The 22,122-nt window shown below is 49.0% G+C and overlaps 1 protein-coding gene across 1 annotated transcript in view; it reads right to left on the bottom strand.

Annotated features, from left to right (window-relative positions):
- The window catches only part of B4GALNT3 (beta-1,4-N-acetyl-galactosaminyl transferase 3), a gene marked incomplete at its 5' end in the record, with an annotated part of 70,838 nt that extends 48,716 nt beyond the window's left edge, over positions 1 to 22,122 (bottom strand). The window contains one exon of the mRNA XM_014937224.1: positions 22,098 to 22,122. Coding sequence (XP_014792710.1) covers positions 22,098 to 22,122 — 25 coding nt within the window. The remainder of the gene's footprint in view (positions 1 to 22,097) is intronic.

Raw genomic sequence — 22,122 nt, forward strand, 5'->3', positions numbered from 1 at the left:
AGCTACAGCTGGGAGAAGGCAGAAAGGCTCCCTGTGACACCCTGATCTTGGGAGCCAGCACAGCCTTTCCCGGCGAGCGGAGAGGCAGCACGAGATAGCTGCCACCAACTCCCCATACAGACCTTCCCATCAAAGCCTTCTGCTGGGACAGGGAATCCAGATAAACACCGCTGAGCACGGGGGCTGACAAGGAGGTCCTCTGCATGAGTTCCCTTCAGATGGGGACAAGGCTGACCTGGCCCTCTCACGTGCATCAGTGAGGCAGAAGGACACAGTTCAGCTCTGAAGTTTTACACAGAAAAACGGGGAGAGTTTGTTACTTGGGTTGAAAGATCCCTGTAGACTGCCTCAGTGCTGTTTGTGTCCTGCTGTGCCCTGGTAACCTCTAAAAAGGCCCTGCAGTGACTGGACAACTAGTAATAGTATCTGTTATCTTGGCAAACAGTAGCACAAAGAAGATTTTCAGAAATTAAGAATGATTTCTCAGAATTTTAAACTTTTTTTTTTTTCCCAGCAACAATATTGTTTTCATCGTAGCGGGCTAAAAGTGACAACTCTTCGCTCTAAGATCTCTGCCTGTCGAGATATAATAGTTTCTTTGTGTTCTCTTTATGAAAGTGCCCAACACCTTCAGGTACTTGCATAACTGCCAGCATTTGAAGACTAAAGAAACATCTAGGGTGAGAAATAGGAATATCTTGCAGCTTTGATTAAGCAAGATGAGATTAAGAAAGCCTTTGTAAAACAACGGAGGAACAGGATGCTATAAAAGAACATGGGTACACTCCCTGATTGACTACAGGCTCTAAATACACAGGTGTCTCTGGGTATAGCTCTGGTCTGCAGAAGTGCCTATGTGGTGCAGAAACCCCAAGGTGGGAAAAACAAGGAATGCTGCAGGCCAAGGAGAGGAAAAGCCCCGGGAAAGCTCTAAGCGAGCTGCACCGAGTAGCCAAGGGGGCCACAAAGAAAATGGCAAATGACTGTATAATGCCAATGTCTTGCCCATGTTCTGCTGTGCTCTCCTCAGGGACAGAGAGGCTCCTGCCCTCTTTGAGTTCCACCACTTCAGCCAAATGAGCTCACTGCAGCCGAAAAACACATTGAGGTGCAACCAGGCACACACATTGGTAGCCACGCACATGGGTGGGCAAGGGCAGGAGTAGAGAGAGTGGCCTGTGCAGAGGAGGAGAGGGGGAGGAGAGTCTGTGTTGAGGGGCACTGGCAGAACAGGGCTGGGGGAGGCTGTGATTCCCCTCCATGGTGCACGGACCAAGGCAGTGAGGAGCTGGTGTGGGATGGTGTCAGAATTTGAAATGGAAATACAGGGTTGCAACACTAGAAAGGAAACTGGCAAGGGCCACAACCATGTCATGTCTTATTTATTCCAGGATCTGACCTACCACATTTGCAAGCATGGCTCTCCACCTTAAAGGACCCAAGAAGGGAAAAACACTGTAATATATAGCAAGCTGTGCAGTCCCAGGAGCTTGGCAGGAGAGAGCAAGGCTTTCGAGGTCAGAAAAACATGCAGGGGAAGAGTATGAAAGAGCATTAAGTAGGCGAGGTCAGCAACATGCAGGTACTCGCACGCTGGGGTGGACAGGTATGTACGAAGAGGAGGGAACGGATGGGGAACACATCTACATGCCCAGAGAGCACAAAGAGGAGCATGAAGCTGTGAGATGAGGAGGGCTGATAGCCTCAGAGACGAAGGGACGGAGAGTTTCGGCAGGAGAGATGTTTTGCAGGGAGAGGCAGAGCGACGCGAGGCTTTGGGCATGCCTCCATGCTGGTGTAGGCAGGGAAGCTGGGAGGTGAGGAAAACTGGTGTGGCAGTATATAGGCTCGAGCATGTGCTGCAAGGATTGACACACACACACTGGGATGCTGCTGGCTTCTCCTGGGCAGGGAGTGGGAACAGAAATTGCAGCATACATCTGTGAAGTGCCTACCTATGTACAATGGCTCCTTAGGACACTTTTACATGGGAGATGGAAGCACCTATTAGATAAATATTATTTACTATGCCTCTGGTGCTTTCAGTGTGTGAGTACCATAGAATCATACAATGCATAGAGTTGGAAGGGACCTTAAAGATCATAGAGTTTCAGCCCCCCTGCCATGGGCAGGGACACCTCCCACTAGAGCAGGTTGCTCCAAGCCCCATCCAGCCTGGCCTTGAACACTTCCAGGGATGGAGCATCCACAACTTCTCTGGGCAGCCTGTTTCAGTGTCTCACCACCCTCACAGTAAAGAATTTCTTCCTGAAATCTAATCTAAATCTCCCCTCTTTCAGTTTAAAACCATTACCCCTCATCCTATTGCTACACCCCCTGATAAAGAGTCCCTCCACAAAGAATTCTCAGCTATCACCATGCATGAGGGAAGACAATAAGGGAGACCTTATGTCAACAAGGGACTAATACTGTAGAAAAAGCTCATGAAACCACTTGCTTCTCTGGTTGGCGGCAAGTGCAGAACACAGCCAGTGTCACTCAGGGTGTTTTAATACAGAATCCAAGCCTGTGATCTCATGAACCTCAAGCTGGGTCTTAACATTAATCCTAATGTTAAAACATTAGGATAGAGCGTAATGAAGTGTCCCACGCCCTGGCTCTATACAAAGGAAACCACTGCAGCCTGCAAGGCTTTTACGCAGAATAGTAAAGCTGGTGTGGAAGACATGCCCCAGGTCTATAAAACAATGCACCGAGCGTTGTCAGCAGGTCGTTTAAGAGCAGCAGCACACTGCTTAGCTGCCAAAACCCTCACCTCACCTCCACTTCACGCCATGGCCTCGTCAGGCTTGGAGTGAAGAGCTGCAACTAGGTGCTCATTACAGATCAGCTCCACGCAGGCCACCTTGGGTCAACGAAGTGCATGTCAAATTGCCCTAGCACTAGCCCAGCTGTCTGACATGCAGTGGAGCTCAGCATCAGATTCCCTGGCCACCTGGAACAACACAAAGTGAAGTGCAGGTGGTGCAGTTCTTCTGCTGGGAAATAATCGTTCTTAACCCAGGGCAAACAGGTTTGGTTAGATGAGCTCAGCAACCATGAGGAGCACAGGTGTCTTCAGAGCACAGGACACTTAAAAGGCACTATTATGAGACTATCTTAGTATACGATGCAAAATTAGGTTAGACCTTTGTTTTCTGGGAGATTCAACTGGTATCTTCTGGACTCTGGGCTGATTTGGTAGTACTTGGAGCACACAGAGACTCTCTATATGTGGAAAATGTTACATGTGGAAATGCCTTGAGACCCTGAAATACACACACCTGCAGAGAGTAAAGTTAAAACAATTTCTTCACAAAGCTATAGATCCACACAGTACTATCACAGATATTTTAAATAATAATAATTTTAAAAATCAGCATTATTTACAAAGGAATGCAAAGAAACGCACACAGGGATTTGTACAGTTTCATTTAAGCCATGCCCCAAGCCATGCCCCAACAGACACAGCTGAAAAAGCTGAAAGCATGAAAGAAGAATCACAGCCTACATGGCTGCAACTGTACAAACACGTCTACTACATTCATGAGAAAAAGCACCAATGCCACGTGCCTCTGCCTTGTCCGTGGAGCAGAGCAGCTCTGCTGGAACTGCTGAGGTGGCCAGGGCTGGACAAGGGCTGTCCTGAGTGTTTGCTACCAGCCCTAGAGGTGGCTCAGATCCTTTCCTTCCTGCATCACCACTTTTTCTTTTTTTTTGTTTTTTTTTTTTGTTTTTTTTTTTTTCCCATTTGAATATGCCTGCTCTGGGAGATGCCTCGAGCACTGCCCAGTTCTAGAACCAGCCCAGTATTGTTCACCTGACCTGTCCTCTCCTCAGGGACCTCAACCCTGGCCAAGCAATGTGAAGCCCCACTCTCCTGGGAAAAAAAAAAAAAAAAGCTTTCAAGAATCTAAAGCCTTAAGTTGCCTTTGCACTGCATCACTCAGCAATAGAGAAACACACCCAGGTCTAATACCATGGGATATGGGTGTCCTGCTCAGCCACCGTGGGGAAATAGTAGCAGGTCACCTCACTTGAACCATTCCAGTTTCAGGGTCTGAGACAAGAATTATAAGCAGTTTTTAGATCTGCAGAGACCAAGAAAGACATCTCTGCGGAGAAGAGACCTCAGCAGACCTTGCAAATGCCCAGCTCTGCAGAGGGGAGGCAGCAAAATATTGCAACGGTGGATTTTAAAGAGACTGGTTGCAGAAGTAAATTTAGCAGGGGGACACTGGGGCACCCTCCAAGTCATACCCCAACCCTCCTTCCTTTGCCCAAGTGCTGGGAAAAGCTGCGCGGCACCTAAAGCATTTACTGTCATGCAGCATCCCCCCAGCATCTCTGGGACCAGGCAGGGATGCTGACAGCTGCCTAGCATGGACAGAGGAGCCCAGATCTGCAGCTGGAAAACAGACTCTTCCTGGATAGCCTCAGACAGCAAAGCCAGGCCATTTCCAGTGGCTGTCTGGTTAGAAATTAGTATTTTTGCCAGCAGGCAATGCCAGAACAGAGTTCGGTGACGGGAAGAGAACACGGAAGAACAATTTCCCCCTCTCCTCAGTAAATGATGATGATTAAGAGCAAGGAGGTCCCTCTCATCATTACCAGCAAGTGCAGGAAAAGGCCACTTTTCCATCACAGAACAGCATTCAGCCGGGAAAAGACAAGTCCAGTCCTCTCAGGCTGGTGAGCTGGAGTGACACAACTGGCTTAAGGCAGTGCCAGTGCCCCACAGGGTCACTCCAGCCCCAGCCCTCCTGCCTTCCCACTGCCAGCACAGAGAGCCAGGAGTGTGGGGTGCCAGCAGCAGGAAGAAATCTCGTACTAGAGGACTTGCCAGGTTTGCACGAAGGGGAAATAGCAGGACACAGCTGCCTTCTCCCCCCCAGCTTCCCAGTAAGTCTGCAGCTGGAGATGCTTTCTTCACCTTGATGGGTTTCAGGCAAACAAATCCTTCCCAGCAAAAGAAGTAGCCCTGAGCTTGTCTGACACAGAGTGCAATTCCTCCTGCAGCTACAGGAAGTGTATTTTCCCATATATTTTTTATTTTGCCTTTCTTTGCCCATACTAAAAATACCTTGATGTCCTTCACATAGACACTCCTCATTCCACCTCCGGCAGGGAAAAGGAAAGGGAAGCCGGGGACTCACTTGAAAGCTTCATTTCCTTTACTTCACCGGGATGAAAACCACAGAGCGGTGCTCGCAGGAGGGAGGCACCTATGCCTGGAGCTGAGACAGAGTCATAGAATCATAGAACATCTAGGCTGGAAGGGATCTTCAAGATCATCTAGTCCAACCATCAACCTAACTCTGACAAAAAAACCCCATCACTAAACCATGTCCCCAGCCCCATGTCAACCCGTCTTTTGAACACCTCCAGGGATGGGGTCTCAACCTCTCCTTGTAAGACTTGTGCTCCAGACCCCTCACCAGCTTCGTTGCCCTTCTCTGGACCCCCTCCAGCACCTCAATGTCTTTTTTGTGGAAAGGAACCCAAAACTGGACACAGTACTTGAGGTAGGGCCTCACCAGTGCTGAGCACAGAGGGATAATCACCTCCCGAGTCCTACTCACCACACTGTTCCTGATACAGGCCAGGATACCATTGGTCTTCTTGGCCACCTGGGCACACTGCTGGCTCATGTTCAGCCGACAGTCGACCAACACCCCCAGGTCCTTTTCTACCAGGCAGCTCCAGCCACCCTTCCCCAAGCCTGTAGCGCTGCAGGGGGTTGGTGTGACCCAAGGGCAGGACCCAGCACTTGGCCTTATTGAAACTCATCCCAAAGATGATCCCAAAGATCTCCAAGATGGGAGCAAGGAAGAACCCCACCAGTACAACATCCCTTCTGGTTTCTGGAGCTCTCTCCTTCCTGTACACCTAATGTAATGGAGGCCTGGCAGAGAGCTAGCACGCATCCTCCCTACACACCTCCACACGCAACTGGAGAAGCCGCTTTCCGAATTAGCTGGTCAAATGCTTAACACACAGCTAGGGCAGCCATCCCGGCTGCCCCTGTTTCTCTGCTGTTTGTAGGAAAAGGGGAATTTCACCTCCCTTTCAGCGCAAACAGTTATCAGGCAGATCATGAATGTGCCTTCCTGGTTTTTAACTTCTTCCTGCAGTTGGTCCAGCTTTCCCCATGAGCAGTGCCCAACACCCTTACTGAAAAAACAAAGATCCTACTGCAGACCTCATATATGTTTATTCTGAGCCTCATTAGGCTGCCAGGGGGGTGGGGGTGCTTGTTTTGCTTCATGACACCCCATGGTGTCCCTCAGACTGCCTCCTCCTGAGCTGTCAGGACCAGTAACGTGCACGAGTCTGCAATTCCTCCTGCAACAGGCATGGTTTGTGATTGTGCTGCTCTTGCACATACTGCAGATGGGTCTTTCCAAAGGACATGGATAAAAGGCAGAATAGGGTTTAGCGATCAAGTCCCCTCCTCTGCTGCTTCCCTCCACCCATTTCTTGCCCTGGGCTGTGCAATGCAGTTAAGTGCAATGAATGGGGAAGGACAGAGGTGAGACCTCTATGCTGGGGTCCCAGGTGAGTTCCTGCCGCTGCGGTACATGCACTAGCAAAGTTGGTTCTCAGCAGACAGGGTAGCGGCATGGCTGGGGCAGCCAAACCAGCAGGACCGTACCAGCAGGGTGGGCTGGGTCTGTCAAATAGTCAAGAATGAAACAACATGCTTTCCCCTTGCACTGAAGTCATTTGGAGCCCAATTAATGCTTTTCCATTTGTGGACATTAAGGATTTCCAAAGGATAAATAACAATTATCATCGACATCTTTGCCGTAGAGCCTAATTGAGGCACAGGCTGCCGAAGCAGCTCATTCTGAAGCCTGGGCTGCTCAGCAGCGGGGACAGGGGTGGCGTGCATCCCAGTTCCCCCAAATTTGTGCTGTCACCACAGACCACAGCCCCTCCTGGAGCCCGCCCTGCTGGGAGACCGCTCTGTAATAGAGAGCAAACAAGTGCATATTTAGGGTGGGCAGCTACTGGAGGCAGCAAAACCTTTGGCAGCTTGTTCTGGCAGGGTGGGAGCAGTGAACACACACTAGTTTTCTTATGGCAGCCAAACCCCACTTCTGCCCAGAAAACCTCCCTAAACAGGGAGATGCCTGTGGTTCTGAAGACATCCAGGAGCAAAAACTGGCCCCCCTGACTGTTTATATGACGTTCAAAGGGAGACTGAGCTCTGAGAATCAGGATTTCCTACCGTGTCCTGAGACTGTCCTGGCAACGACCCTACTCTCCCCACTGCTTCAGCATCCCCACAAGCAACCCCCCTGGAGGGCATCCCCACCCCTCGCAACGAGACCCCCGAGAAGCTGGCAGGAACACGCCGGGTGCTGTGTGGGGAGAGATTTAAGACCGTTTTCCTCTCCTCCTTGCCAGGCTCAGCTGGGTCAGACACTCCATTTGGCAAGAGAAGAGCTCCCTGCTAATTTTAGCCTTCGGCTCTCCACCCAGGCAGCAGCAGCAGCAGCTTAACCGCTATGGAAAGCTGGGCAGCACGGAGGTGAGGGCAGGGAGACGCTGCCTTCAAACAGCCCACACGCTGCCAGCTAAATATAAACGGGTGGCGGGCAGGGGGGAGCCACGCTGGTTTGGGCTGGAGCAAATCCTTCCTCCATCACCCAGAGACGGAGCAGGGAGAAACTGGGGCTCCTGAGGGGATCTGCTCCTGGACCCAGGCAGCACTCACAGGGCTCACTTTCTACCCAAAGTGATAATTTAGGCTGCGAACTCACAATAGGATCCCAAGTATTTTACGTATTTTTTGGACAGATTTGGAGCTGGTGCACCTCAGAGCCCAGCATGCCACGCAGAACAAGCACCACTTTGCAAACACCACTCGTACGAGAGTCTGGTCAGGCTCCTTCCCGCAATGGTCCCTGCTCTGGTCCCTTCTCCACCATGCTGCCTACCTCAAAATGGTTACCTGGGGGTGGGATGCCCTTGCTGCTGAGGCTGATAGCTGTAGCATCACATTCTCTCCCGTGGGAGACAGTGTTTGGGGTGGAAGTCGAGCGAGGTGAGATTTCGTCTGTGCCCGGATGCGAACTTGCACCGGTCCCAGCAAACAACACTTGTGCCTCTGTGTAAGGGAAAATATCCAGAAGGGTACAGAAAGAAAGACAGCAAGGGAGCACCGAGAATTATGAAAGGAGCAGAGGTAGCATGAACCTCATCAAACCCAGAGAGTTTCTGGATTAAATCCTACCTGACCACGGACTACAGGAGCATGCACACACCAAGCATCTTCTTTTTTGCTTTTCACTGTACCTAGAGAAACGGGACTTTACATCCTCCATAAACAAAGAGGGACACGTGAAAAAGTCCTGACTACATCAGCAAATCCTTCTTCTACAGAAACAACTGGCAAAGGGCTGGGCGTTTGCTAGACATCCAGGACAAAACAGGTAACCGCACTCTGCAAATCAAGCGGAGCAGCTGCAGCACCGAGCACAATGCTCTACACAGGGAAACCAGATGTCTTGGCAGACACTGACTACAGTAAAAAGCCACCGTGGTACTAATTTCAAGGCACCAAACAAGCTTATGACACCAAATACATTCTTAACCATCTCAGCAGAGCCGCTTATGGTTCCCACCAGCCTGTATAATTATTACCCCTGCGTTTTCCTCCACCCCTTTTAAAACCCCGAGTCAGTGGTTTACTCTCTGCCCTCCAACTCCTTTCTACATCTCTTTTATTTTTGATCTCTGCATCTGAGACTGTCGATTCCAGCCTCTCTGCTCCACTGAAATCTCAAGTATTTGCTTCTAATTTAGCCTTCAGTTCCTTCCCCCTTACAACTTTTTAGGAGCCACTGGCATTTTCTGATCACTCTGCTCCGACATTCATCTCACTATGCCCCATTTTTGTCAGTTTCTTACTTCTGTTAAATGATCCCTGTCATCTGTATTCCCAAATGCTGCCTCTTCTCTCCTGCTTGGCTTGTCTTTCACTTCTCTTTTTTCTTCTACTTCTGCATTACCTTCAAGACTTAATAAAATATTTCTTTCCCCTCCTTGATATGCCTGTGTCAGATATCTAATTCAAACACAGAGTTACAAGAAAAAGGTGAAAACAGAATTTACAAAAAGATCAAAGTTTAGGAAAAAACCCAACTAATCATGCCATTTGGGAAGCACGGGGTTTTGGGACAAAAAAAACTCAAGAGAGAGTACTGGAAGACCCGGAGTTAATTGGCAAAGCAATTACAATTTGCGAAGCAAAGGAAATCAGCCGTATGGCTGGAGTGGATGGAATGCAGACAGCGATCAGACAGTACAGACAAACTGAAATAATACCAGTCAGACCGAGGCAGGGGGACAGTAGGAGTTCAAAGAGGGAGTGCATCCTCCCCCTGCCCCACCAGCGTACAGAAAAGACCCTCTTCCCCACTGCAGCAAGTGGTGCGAGTCAGTGAGACACCTGGAAACACCTCGCAAGACCTGCAAGGAACGGCCAGAGGAACTGCAAGCCAAGAGCACGACTACGGGGTGGCAGCAGCATTAGCACCATCTGGACTTCTTCAGAGGAGTAGCAGGGATGAAGACACCGGCTCAGCAGGAGGCAAAAGGAACGTGAAAGGCAGAGGCATTTATTAAGCTGCAGGTGAGCAGCAGCACCATGCCCACAACAGAGAAACTGCCAGCGAATGAAAGGCACTGGCAGGAAAAGCAAATTAAATTCAGGTTGAATGCTGGCCATCTTAGCATCGCTACTGGAGCAGGTGAACAACATGGACAAGTAAATACACATGACTGGCTACAGCCAGTAACTACAGGGGAAAGGAAAACACTCATTACCAAGGTTAAAGTGTGTCAAAACCTGGTCTCACAAAGTGCGTCCAATTCCCTGAAGAGGCCAGAGACCAAAACAGCAGAGACAGAATTAGAATATAGTTATCCAAAGATAAATAAGCTCCCAACATAGCACAGCCCGGAGCAGTACAACTGTCCTTCAACTCTCATGCCTTACAAAGTTCTTCCTGCCCTGAGGAAGCGGTTGCAGAAGAGCTGGACCGGGAACAGCCCCAGGAATTGGTGACGGAGCTAGAGCATCCCAGATGCCTCGGCAAAAAGAGGTGATGAAGCAACACCTCCCCATGTTTCTCCCCCCACAAACATGCTTGCTTTAGCCCTGAAGAACTAAACACCTTTATAAAGAGAGCTTTTCCCCTGCCTGCAAGGGGAGAACAATGGCCATTACCAAACCACTTCTGGTGCTTGAGGTGCTTGCAGCTGGGGGTCTGGCCAGTGCACGGGGACAAACCAAGTGCCAACTGGGAGACAAACCAAATGCCAACGTGGTAAAATCTTTTTCCACAGACCACCATTTGGGCTGCATTTGGCAATGAAGCTCTTTCTACGACCCATGTGAATTTAGATCCATGCAGATGTTTACTTGGGGCAGAGGGACGGTCCTAGAGGATCATCACCCGAGGCCTGGTAAAAGCTAGACCTGCTGGTTTAAGCAAAAGAGTCTATATAACCTACGTGGCAAAAAGAAAAATAACAATTGAAAGGTGAAGCAGTTGGCAACAGTAAGGCCAAGGTTGCTGTCAGGATGCCTGTCTCAAAATCAGTGGGAAGGGACTCAATGATTTTTAGAATTGTGAATTATATCAGACACATTATAGATGCTTGGAAAAAAAAAATGTCCTTCAGAGCTAAAGTATCCCACAGGCACAGGGCTGGAGTTTCAGATGAGAAATTGAAAAAGATACAAAGCAGGCTTAGTATTTTGAGAATAAGCAGTAATTCAGGGATCCACAGCTGACACGTTGGTTGGTTTTGCTGTTCGAACTGAATATAAGCCTAAGAGAGAGATGGTGATTGCAGGCCTTTGCTAGCACAAGCCACAAAAACACAGGGGAACCAAGCACAGCCACACATTCTACTATCCCCTGTCTCACAGAATGGTTTGGGTTGGAAGGGACCTTTGACGATCACCTAGTCCAACCCCCCTGCCATGGGTGGGGACATCTTTCACTAGATGGTTGCTTAAAGCCCCATCCAGCCTCACCTTGGGCACTTCCAGGGATGGGGCATCCACAACTTCTCTGAGCAGCCCGTGTCCTGTATCTCACCACCCTCACGACCAGGAGGCAGCTCCCCCAGCCTGCCCTCATGTGCTCTAGCCCCTCACCATCCCAAAGACCTTGGGCTGGGCCCACACCCCAGTATCCTTCTTGGACTGGGGAGACCAGAAGAGGACAGAGGAATCCAGATGCAGTCGCCAAAGTACCAAATAAGAGAGGAAGAAAGCATTTTTATTGTTATTTTTCTTGTGTTATTGTTGTTTTTTAATTGCTTATTGCCCAATCTTGAAAAGAGCTGCATAATTTGAAGCAGCTAGAAGGGACCTTAATGCAGTACCCTGCTTCTCCACAGAACAGCCTTCCCTCTAACTTATTTGCTTGACCTGTTATTCTTTGGCCACTGCCACGGAGGGTCTGGCTTCTTCTTCAACCGTTGGGCAGTCTTCTCATCCTCTGACTGAAAAAACCCCACCTTCAAGCCCCAGGGACCTTGGTGGCTCTCCGAGGAACTTCACCTGTCCCCCTGGCACAAACTCGGTCATCTCATTGCCTTTTCTTGGGACTCAGAGCAGGAAAGATAGCAACCCTTCAGGAGGGATGAGGAGGCAGATGGATGGGAAAGAAGGGTTCACACCACCCATGGCAATCAACAAAATAATTTTTAATGCCAGGAGATGGAACAGGTGAGCCCACAGGATGCAGAGGCTGGGCCGATGGTAGGGCACTGGCTGGATGTTCCTGCAACGCTGCTGCCACAGCATCATGGAGGAGACCCCTGGCACGGTGTAGCGGTGCCAGGTGAGTCATGCTGGAGGTGAATCCACTTCCATCGGCTCTTCTTGATCTTGGGGTGGATCCACCTCCATTGGCTCCACACCATCAGCCACATGAGCGATGGCCATCGCTACCATGCAGCTGATGGTGCCTGCTCTTCGTTGCTTAAAGCCCCATCCAGCCTCACCTTGGGCACTTCCAGGGATGGGGCATCCACAACTTCTCTGAGCAGCCCGTGTCCTGTATCTCACCACCCTCACGACCAGGAGGCAGCTCCCCCAGCCTGCCCTCATGTGCTCTAGCCCCTCACCATCCCAAAGACCTTGGGCTGGGCCCACACCCCAGTATCCTTCTTGGACTGGGGAGACCAGAAGAGGACAGAGGAATCCAGATGCAGTCGCCAAAGTACCAAATAAGAGAGGAAGAAAGCATTTTTATTGTTATTTTTCTTGTGTTATTGTTGTTTTTTAATTGCTTATTGCCCAATCTTGAAAAGAGCTGCATAATTTGAAGCAGCTAGAAGGGACCTTAATGCAGTACCCTGCTTCTCCACAGAACAGCCTTCCCTCTAACTTATTTGCTTGACCTGTTATTCTTTGGCCACTGCCACGGAGGGTCTGGCTTCTTCTTCAACCGTTGGGCAGTCTTCTCATCCTCTGACTGAAAAAACCCCACCTTCAAGCCCCAGGGACCTTGGTGGCTCTCCGAGGAACTTCACCTGTCCCCCTGGCACAAACTCGGTCATCTCATTGCCTTTTCTTGGGACTCAGAGCAGGAAAGATAGCAACCCTTCAGGAGGGATGAGGAGGCAGATGGATGGGAAAGAAGGGTTCACACCACCCATGGCAATCAACAAAATAATTTTTAATGCCAGGAGATGGAACAGGTGAGCCCACAGGATGCAGAGGCTGGGCCGATGGTAGGGCACTGGCTGGATGTTCCTGCAACGCTGCTGCCACAGCATCATGGAGGAGACCCCTGGCACGGTGTAGCGGTGCCAGGTGAGTCATGCTGGAGGTGAATCCACTTCCATCGGCTCTTCTTGATCTTGGGGTGGATCCACCTCCATTGGCTCCACACCATCAGCCACATGAGCGATGGCCATCGCTACCATGCAGCTGATGGTGCCTGCTCTTCTCCATGTCTCCTGCAACTGCCTATCTGCTTTCCCATGCAAAAATGGACAGCCACTCGCCTTGCTGCTGTGGGACCTCTTTTTTCCAATCATCCTTGGAACCTGAGAGCCTCAAAGCTCAGCAAATTGTGGGCCAGCAGCCATGGTCCCTGTATTTACAGGGCCCGGAACAGAAGGCAGCAAGGTCACTTGTGAAATCAGGAGGACATCCTTGTGCTATTCTCTAGATTTAAGGACAAATCTCCCTGCTTTCCCCCAGTAAGAAAGGGGCAAACTATGTCATGGGAAAGACCTTCTTAGCATCTTGGCTCAGGTGTTATTTTTGATTTTTTAGTAGATGCAACTACTCCCTCCCCAATGGTATGAGACTAGGGGTCATAACTGCTGTTCACAAAATTTCATTCATGTCTTCAAGACAAAGCAATTGCAAAATATTTCCTCCTTATGGAAGGCAGACAATTTATCTTCAAGGTATACCTCTGTGGAAACTATAGGAAACCTCGGCTTTGGCAGATTATTGGTTTATTTTGCATTTTTGTTTGAAAACAAATCAAACCCTCCCAGCTGGCCTGCTTAGAACAAAACACAGACTGTGGCAGATAATGTTGAGAGCGAGCTGCCGCAGCAGGTAATTGAGACTATTAGTACAGGGTGGTCTGGACAGGATATTCTCAGCCTATTATCAATTTTGTTCTGCAGCTTAGATGGGGTTAATAGCACCCAGACATGACTACTGCAATTTTACAGAAAATAACATTACAAAATATAAATAAAACTAATTTAGGAAGTGAAGTATTTATGAGAAGGGCTGGAGATATCTTAACTAGGCTCAAATGAACAGCAGCGCTGAGGAAGCTGTCGGAGTTGCCAACACCAAATACACAGGCCAAGTCAAACAGCCCACGCTAATGACATGGAAATAAGTGGCCTCTTGAAGCAAGGCAGAAACAGATTTATTTCGAATGGCAGGAAAAAATACACATATCATTAACGTAGATTATCCTCACTTCAAGAGAGCTCTACTAGGCAATTGTGCAGCCTAACAGGTGATGATGCAGATCAAATATTTTTACCGGTAAATGGGATATAATACTATCTGACAAAGAACTACTGTTTAGTGTGCATGAATTTACATAGTTTCTGTGAAATACAGGCTTCCACATAAGCCTACTAGTTCCTAATACTCACAGTCCAGAGGGCTAGCAGAAAAGAAAGTTAAAAAGATAAAACATGCCTGTTATGGAAAGCCCCACGGTCAAGACTCTGATATGTATTCAGTGTTTTTACATTACTGAGTAGCACTGGCTGTTAATTGCTCATATTTGGCTCAACTGGAAAAACACCCCTCAAGAACACTTAGACCGTCTGAAATCAACATCAAGGTCACCGAGATGGAAACTAGGAAGGAGGAAAACCCCCATGGATGATGCAAAGGCCTTACCATTTGCATCTCTGATGGAAAACAGTGACAAAGAAAAGCAAGAATAGTACAAGATGCAATATTTTTGCCACAACAGGGTATCAGATACAGTTTACAGTAATAGGTGACAGCTTTTCCAACTTCTAAAAACAAAGGGGATAAGAAGCCATTGAATTCTTTTCCCCTCAAAAAGATCTCAAATGGGAAATCGTCACAGAAAGTTGAAATAAATAAGCCTTAGGAAATGCTACAGTTAGAATTAGTGACCTTTTGAGAAGGGCACTGATGCTTCAGGGGAACTCACAGGTCCATCTTTGGATTGTCTGAAATGATCCAACATTGAATCCCATTATTCTGTGTAGTTGATTTAAACTCTTTATTACGCCAACATAAATTATTGTTCTGAGGTGTTTTTGGAGAAAGCTGATTAACCTAACAGCAACGTTGTCCCAAACAATCTTAGCATCTCAAAGCGTGGGGGACTCTCTCCACAACAGGAATATCAAAGCCTTTGTGCTTTGGCATGGGAAAATCTTCCCGGGAAAACAGAAGTACAGAGGAGCTCTGGTCAAATCCCAGTGTATTTTGGTTTGGCTGATTACGCACATGTCTGAATTTCTAACATCATGAAAAGCATAAGTATCTAAAGACCAAATTCACATCTGTTTCCACCCAAGACATTATGTGGATTTTTTTTAAATCTCACACCACATCTAAATAAGACAGCTTATGTCCTTCTCTGGAAAGCCATTCTCAGCTATTAACTGTAAGCCTGAAAAAAAGCAATTGGGTTGGGAAGTGGCTGGAAAAGGGAACATCAATGCACAGCAAGAACAGATAGGAAAGGGAAGCTCAAAGTACAACAAAATGTATAGCCCCATCAATTCTTGAAGCTACTGTAAATGCCGGAGGAAGAACCCCATCATCATTTGAGTCCCCACTGTCATGACCTAGAAGGCAACCTCCGTCTTCAGGGAAACATCCTGCCTTTTACCATATTGCAGGCGTCAGTAATGCCAAGCTGCCAGATGAAAGACAATGTCCATCATCTCTCCCAGCCCCACTCCGCGTTCGCATCTGCCTGAACCTGCAGGCAAGAGAAGGCAGAGCCTTCACATACCACACACGCAGAAATGCATCTCCAGAAGACAATAGCATTCCTCTGCCAACCCCACAGCACGGAGGAGATGCACAGGAGGGCACCGCTCTGTGACATCTGAGTCATCCATAATCCAGCCTGACTCAAGCCAGGCAGGCGTGGTGCGGGAATACATGCTGTGTTGGCACACCACGACACAAACCTACCACAGATCATGTGTACACAAAGGGATGGTGCAAGAGTTTATTTATAATGATAACATGTAATCTTTGCAAACACTTTGGGGATCTTCTGGGGCCAGACAAATTGCAGGTCAGGTTCCAAGAAAACAAATACTCGCAACTTTCACTCAGTGCGCAGGGACCCAGGCACTCACAGAACCACGGAACTGTCAGAGTTGGAAGGGACCTCTAGAGATCATCTGGTCCAACTCCCCTGCCAAAGCAAGGTTGCCCAGAGCACATCACTCAGGGCTGCATCCAGCCGGGTCTTGAAGATCTCCAGAGAAGGCGACTCCATGACCTCCCTGGGCAGCCTGTTCCAGGGCTCTGTCACCCTCACTGTAAAGAAGTTTTTCCTCATATTTGAATGGAACTTCCCATGTTCCAGCTTGTGCCCGTTGCCCCTTGTGCTATCGCTGGAAACCACTGAAAAGAGTCTGGCTCCAACATCCTTCAACTCACCCTTTAGATACTTATAAACATAAATAAGGTCTCCCCTCAGCCTTCTCTTCTCCAGGCTAAAGAGTCCCAGCTCCTTGAGCCTTTCCTCGTAAGGGAGGTGCTCCAATCCCTTAATCATCTTCGTTGCCCTACACTGGACTCTCTCCAGTAGTTCCCTGTCCCTCCTGAACTGGGGGGCCCAACACTCGGTGCCGCTACACAAAAAAAAGGTTATTTAAGAGTCAAATCCCTACCAGACTTCAAGTCAAGAGGTGGGAAAAGTTCAAAAATTACTTGCTGTACATGACCCAGCAGCAGTGAAAGGACACACTGTCCCAGGCCAAGTATGGCATAGCTTGCACGAGCTCTGGGCATCCCCAGCTGCTGTCAGTGAATCTCACAAACAAGCTAGAGTATCATCCAAATCTCTCTCGGTGGCCCTGGCTTTGGGATAGCGGTCTGTGCTGTGGCCTGGGGACGCCGACTCACTTTGCATACACTGGTGCAGAGTAAGATGTGACAGCATTTCTCATCATACTCCTGGGAGACCCAACTGATCACCTGGAAGTGAAAAATCTGCCCTGCTTGTCGTGTCCATCCGTCTCCCAATGGCTACAGCAGCCCACTATGTCCTTTGGGGAACGGTGTCGCTTGGCACAGGTCCCTGTGAATGAAAGTCTCACTGATGTCTTCAAAAGCACAGAAATGTCACACACATACTTCATGGTACGGATGTTCCACTTGTCTTCAGTCAGGACAAGGTGCTTTGAGGGTGATATCTAACTGAACTTTTCCTCTGGGTTAACACTTTCCTCAGAGTGGAAATGGAGATACTTCAGCCACCACTGGAGAGCTACACAGTCCCATCTCTCACCACAGGCACTCAGTAACCTTTGGTGCAATTAGCTATGCAAAAGAGCGATACTGTGCATGTAGAGGCAAGCAGCCTGGCGTGTGAGCGATTGCAGAAGTCAGCCCGCCTGGGTGCGAGTGGAACTGCCTCTCTCGGGGTGCTCACCCTTACCTGTCGGCGCTTCTGAGGGAGCCTGGGCAGGCAGGCTGGAGAAGGAAGTCCATGACACTCAATGAGAGCAGGTTCAGCTTTCTGCCAGCTCCTTTTCTCCTACAGACACACACACACACACCTGCCCGTTCATGCCAACACTCAGGTCAGGTTTGAAGCAGCTCACGCTGCTTTGTGGTGGCCCAGATGCCTGAAGATCAGAGAGTTCTTTTGGGGAAGGAAAGGGACACTACAGATGTACATCCTGGGGAGATGGAAGTCTTGCCATAAGGACTTTTTTCCTTCGCAACTCCCCATGGTTTCTTCTGGCCCCCTTCTATTTCCCACTTCACACAGTGGAGCTACACGCTACTGAGTTAGAAAAGCAGCAGCCTGTGACACTGGAGGAGACACAGAAACTGCTTCTCACAACCCGAGAGGGGAAGATAACACACTCCCAGTGTTATTTACAAGCAACAATAAATGCGGAGGAACAGAGGAAGGTTGAAGCAGCCAGGAAACGTGGGTTAAAGGGCCCCTGATACCTTGTTCCTACAAGCTGCACCTCCAACAATCTAATCTAATCCTACACACCCTGCTTGCGCCTGGCTCGCTGTGACACTCACACCTGCAATAAAGGAAATTACTGCAAGTGATTTATAGGCTCCTGAGATACCATGGTCTTTGCAGCAGAAAAAAAAAGAGTCTGCACAGCAACGGCTGGGAATTACCTCACCTCCAAGTTTCTTCAAGGATCAGGATTCGCTTTTACTAAGCGAATTTTAAACTTTACTAAGTTTACTAACCTTGCTTTGACACAAGGTTTTAAAGCAAAGGGTGATGGTTGAACACCTTCCTTACCAACAAGCATGGCTCGCTGATGCCAGCCTCACTCCCTCAGAGTCATACCATTCTGCACTGGGGGGGAGAGACGGGGCACTGCTGGGCAGAGATGAGAAAAACCCAGCTAGCAGGAGGTCCCCAACCCACCAGCCTTTCCATCCAAACACAGCATCACAGCTCTGGGAAGAAGCAATATCTTGGGGCAGGGGGTCCCTGCCCCCTTCCAGCCATGCTGCCAAGCCAAGGATGCTAAAGCAGTAAAGACAGGGTAGAGGACTCGCTCTCCAGACCTGGCTGCTCTGCCCTTTACTGGTATTTTTCTCCCTCCCCAACACCTCATTCACCCCTGCAAGAGGAAGATCTCCCTGTCTCCAGCAGTCACTTGTGGGAGCAAAGTGTGCTGTGCTTCAGGGAGCAAAGATGAGAAAAACACGTCGACTGGGGAGCCCACTCCACAGAGGTTAGAGCCCGTCAGCAGCGGGAGCAAACAGCCTGTCTCCAGCTCCTGGGGTTTCTTGGCAGGGAGGCAGCCTCCTGCCTGTTACAACTTGTTTTGGATGACAACAGGCCACATTTCATGTGAGGAGAGTTGTACCCATCTTCAGCTCACATCAGCCTGCTTGTTTTTCTTCACTCGGCTGTAAACATATTTAAGATTCCTATAAATACCTATTGGGCAGGAGACCAGCCAAAAATACTCAAATGAAAAAAAAAAAAAAAAGAGAGAAAAAAAAAAAAAAGGAAAAATACAACGACCTCAACAACAACAGGAAAAAACCCACCTTCTTGCCCATGAGACGACGGTCCTGCCAATAAGGCTCCCTGATAGGAATACCTTGATTTAGTCACATGACAAGAAAAAAGATGTGGTGTGGGTTTGTTTTTGTTTTGGTTTTGTTTTTTTTAAAACCAGATTGACAGTCAATTTCAGCATCACCTTCAAAGGAAAGCTATCACTCATGAGAGCCCATGCTATCATCCATCCCTGCCCTGCCCAGCCCAGCCCAGCCCAGCCCAAACCTCCCTGTCAGCTAGACGAGGCCCCACATCAGCTTAGGCACGCGTGAATGCCAGAGTACCCACAGGGTATACCGAGCACGAATCCTGCACCTCAGGCTGGTCCCTCAGCCTTTGGCTTTAACGTTACAGCAAGATGAACCTCACGGCCAGAACCTCTCCTAGCGTATGGTGACACTGTGCCATGGAAGCCAGTGGGTACCGATGATTACAGCATATTCTCCTAGGCCTTTTATTTGCTTTCATCCAAACTTATTTATATGCTTAACTTTGTTGCATAGCAGAGCTACATATACATCAGGGGAGGTCAGACAGAGCCTCCATTTTTAAGCATCGCTTATGCAAACACCCACACTCAGGCCATCTGATGTTTGCTTCCTCCACCACACACTGGTCTGGTGGGGAAGAGGAGAAGAACATAAAGCTGGGGAGGAACTGCCATGCTTGAAGACTTGCTCTAAGGTCCTGACCCGGGAGCAGAGGTGGCATGGAGGCATCACAGCGGCTTATGCTCCATCCTACGTGTGACTGAGAGGAAAGGGAGTATTTTCTGTGACTCCTTACAGCCTTTCAAAAGGACTCACCTCTCTGGAAAGAGAAAACATACTTGGCTTTCCATACACAGGTTGTTCTGCAGTGCCCTTTAGGTAGGTAAGAAGAAAGCTCTGTTATGGATGTAAGAGAGGGAAACAGTGATGTCCTGTAGGTATCCTTCCAAGCCCAGCAGCTCTTCAGCTTTCTGGCCCTAATGGAGGGAGCCTCTTATCCTTTGCCCAGAAAAAATACAAAAGCTGTTCATTGGGTAACTTATCAGCAATAAATGAGGAGGCTGTTGCATCAGATAAGTTGAGGTGATAGCTCTTGGTCGGTCCCAGGTGTGACTTACAGTAGGGTTCCCACCTGGGACACGCGACAGAAAACAATGCAGAAACAAGAGGAGAAAATATTAATTGCTCTGAGAATCACTCCCTCCTACACCAGCTCCATAGGATCTCTGGAAAGAGTCACCACGTGGAGATACAAAAGCAGCCGCCCCAGTCCCAAGAGAAGAAAACATTACTTAGTTTTAACAGCCAAAAGAAAACACATACTGTTTGTCTTTCGCTCTGGCTTCTGATTTCTCTTAAAACAAAACAGGCTTTTAGAGGTACTGGGGCCAAGAGGAAGGGTGGGGTGGGTCAAAAATTAACCTTTCTGCTGTTAGCAGGTTCCAGGATCCTGGCCACGAGGCCAGGAAACCATGACGCCCAGTGCCCAGCGAGCTTGCAGAGCCTCAGCTCTCCGGGCACAGCCACTCTCCCTCCGTGATGCTCCAGAGCCCACCAGGAGCTGCCTGGGAGGGTTTCACCCTCCCACTCCTTCCAGCAGCGTTTAAACGCCTCCCGCATGCAGCGAGCAGCAAGGTCTTGGGTGGACGTGGGAGAATCTGGACTTTTATATAATTGAACTTTGATATAATGTCATGATTTGCCCCATCTTCTGTTTTAGTTGGTAGCGACTGTAGCCATGCCACTGTTTCCAGTTTCAGTCTTAAACCAGAATGACTTCTATAGCAAAGATATAAAGATAACCCTGGCTAAAGGCAAAGAGGAAGAAGCCAATTAATAAGAAAAGTTGTTTCCTCCTGCGTATCTCTTCTGTCCACACACTCTCTGCCCGTTTCTCCCATCCCCTCCCTCTCCCTTTGCATTGCTGGCAGCCAAATGACCGTCAGCTGTGGGGCTCCAAACACCTGACTCAGCCCCTCTCTCCTTAGAACCACTATTTTAAATACCTCCGAGTGGTTTGGTTTTGCCCTCACTGCAGAAGTCATCTACGTACCTCCACAGCCTTCTCTAAGGATATTTGGGGGAGTATTTCTGCACACTAAGAAGCTTGGGTAGATTTGCATGAAAGATGTAACACGAAGTAGACTGGAAGCACAACCCATCTTCTCATGTCCCAGCTAATCCCACCAGGCACAAAAAACAGATTATAACTAGAGGATTTATCCTGGCCAAAGAAATCAGATCTCTTACACTGTTGGAACAATAAATATGTGTTTTTAGCCTTCACGTCACATATAATAAGGAACAAATGGACAAGCTGAAGTCCTGTAATGGACTTTTGTGGGAGTAGCCGTCCAGGGGAGCTCTTTGCATGGCCACAGTCTAAAGCTGTAAGACTGGAACCAAACTTGTCTCTTAGGAGTAAGAATCAGGGGATCTATAGTGTGTAATGAAGGGACTACAAAGCACGAATAAGCACGGATAGAAAGTATGAATAAGCGCGGAAAAGTATAAATACATGTGAGCATTTAACTATTTGAAGAAGTGCTACCAAATTAGATTGGCACCCATCACTAATAATACTTAAAAAACCAGCAGCAACAATAACACAGGCTTTTACAAAACACTTGGGCCGTTCAAAACTTTCTTGTAATTGTAGAAAAGAAGAGAAAGGTAAAAAACCCACACAGCTGTGATAGAAATAACTGTTTTTCTCCACTTTGGGGAAAAAAACACACCACCAAGAACAAAAAGAAGAGGGTAACTGCACTTAGTACCCACCCAAAGTGGATAAAAAGTTTGGAGAAGAGGAACCCGTTAGGAGGCTATGGCTCGCATCTCCCGGGTGTTCGCTCCCTCCTCCCTTGCCTGCCCCGCTGCTCTCATCACAGCGCTATTCAAAGCATCTTCGCTGCCTCCCGGCCCCGCTCCACGCCACGGGGGGAACCGGGGCCACCCCCGAGCCGCGACACCGGGCTCTGCCCTCCCCGGCAAGGTCACATCTTGACAGGTCTCCAGAAAGGAGGAAGAGGAGGAGGAGGAAGGAGAGAGCCGAAAGGCCAAAGGCGGAAAAGCCAAATTCCCCAACACTCCTTCCAGGGGGACAGGACCCACCTACCCCCCCCCCAACCCCGAGGGCTCCCCGGGGAGCGCCCCGTCCGGCCTGGAAAGGGGGGCTCTGCACCGGGATCCCGAACGGGACGGGGGCTGCGAGAGGACGGGACGGGACGGGACGGGGACACCCCTCTCCCCCCTCTCCCCGGCCCTGCCTTCCCCTCCCCTGTCGCCCCGCGGGGTAACTCACTGCGGTCCAGGGGAGCCCCGCCGCC

Source organism: Calidris pugnax, unplaced genomic scaffold (assembly GCF_001431845.1).
Source record: "Calidris pugnax isolate Ruff unplaced genomic scaffold, ASM143184v1 scaffold1, whole genome shotgun sequence".
Taxonomy (NCBI): domain Eukaryota; kingdom Metazoa; phylum Chordata; class Aves; order Charadriiformes; family Scolopacidae; genus Calidris; species Calidris pugnax.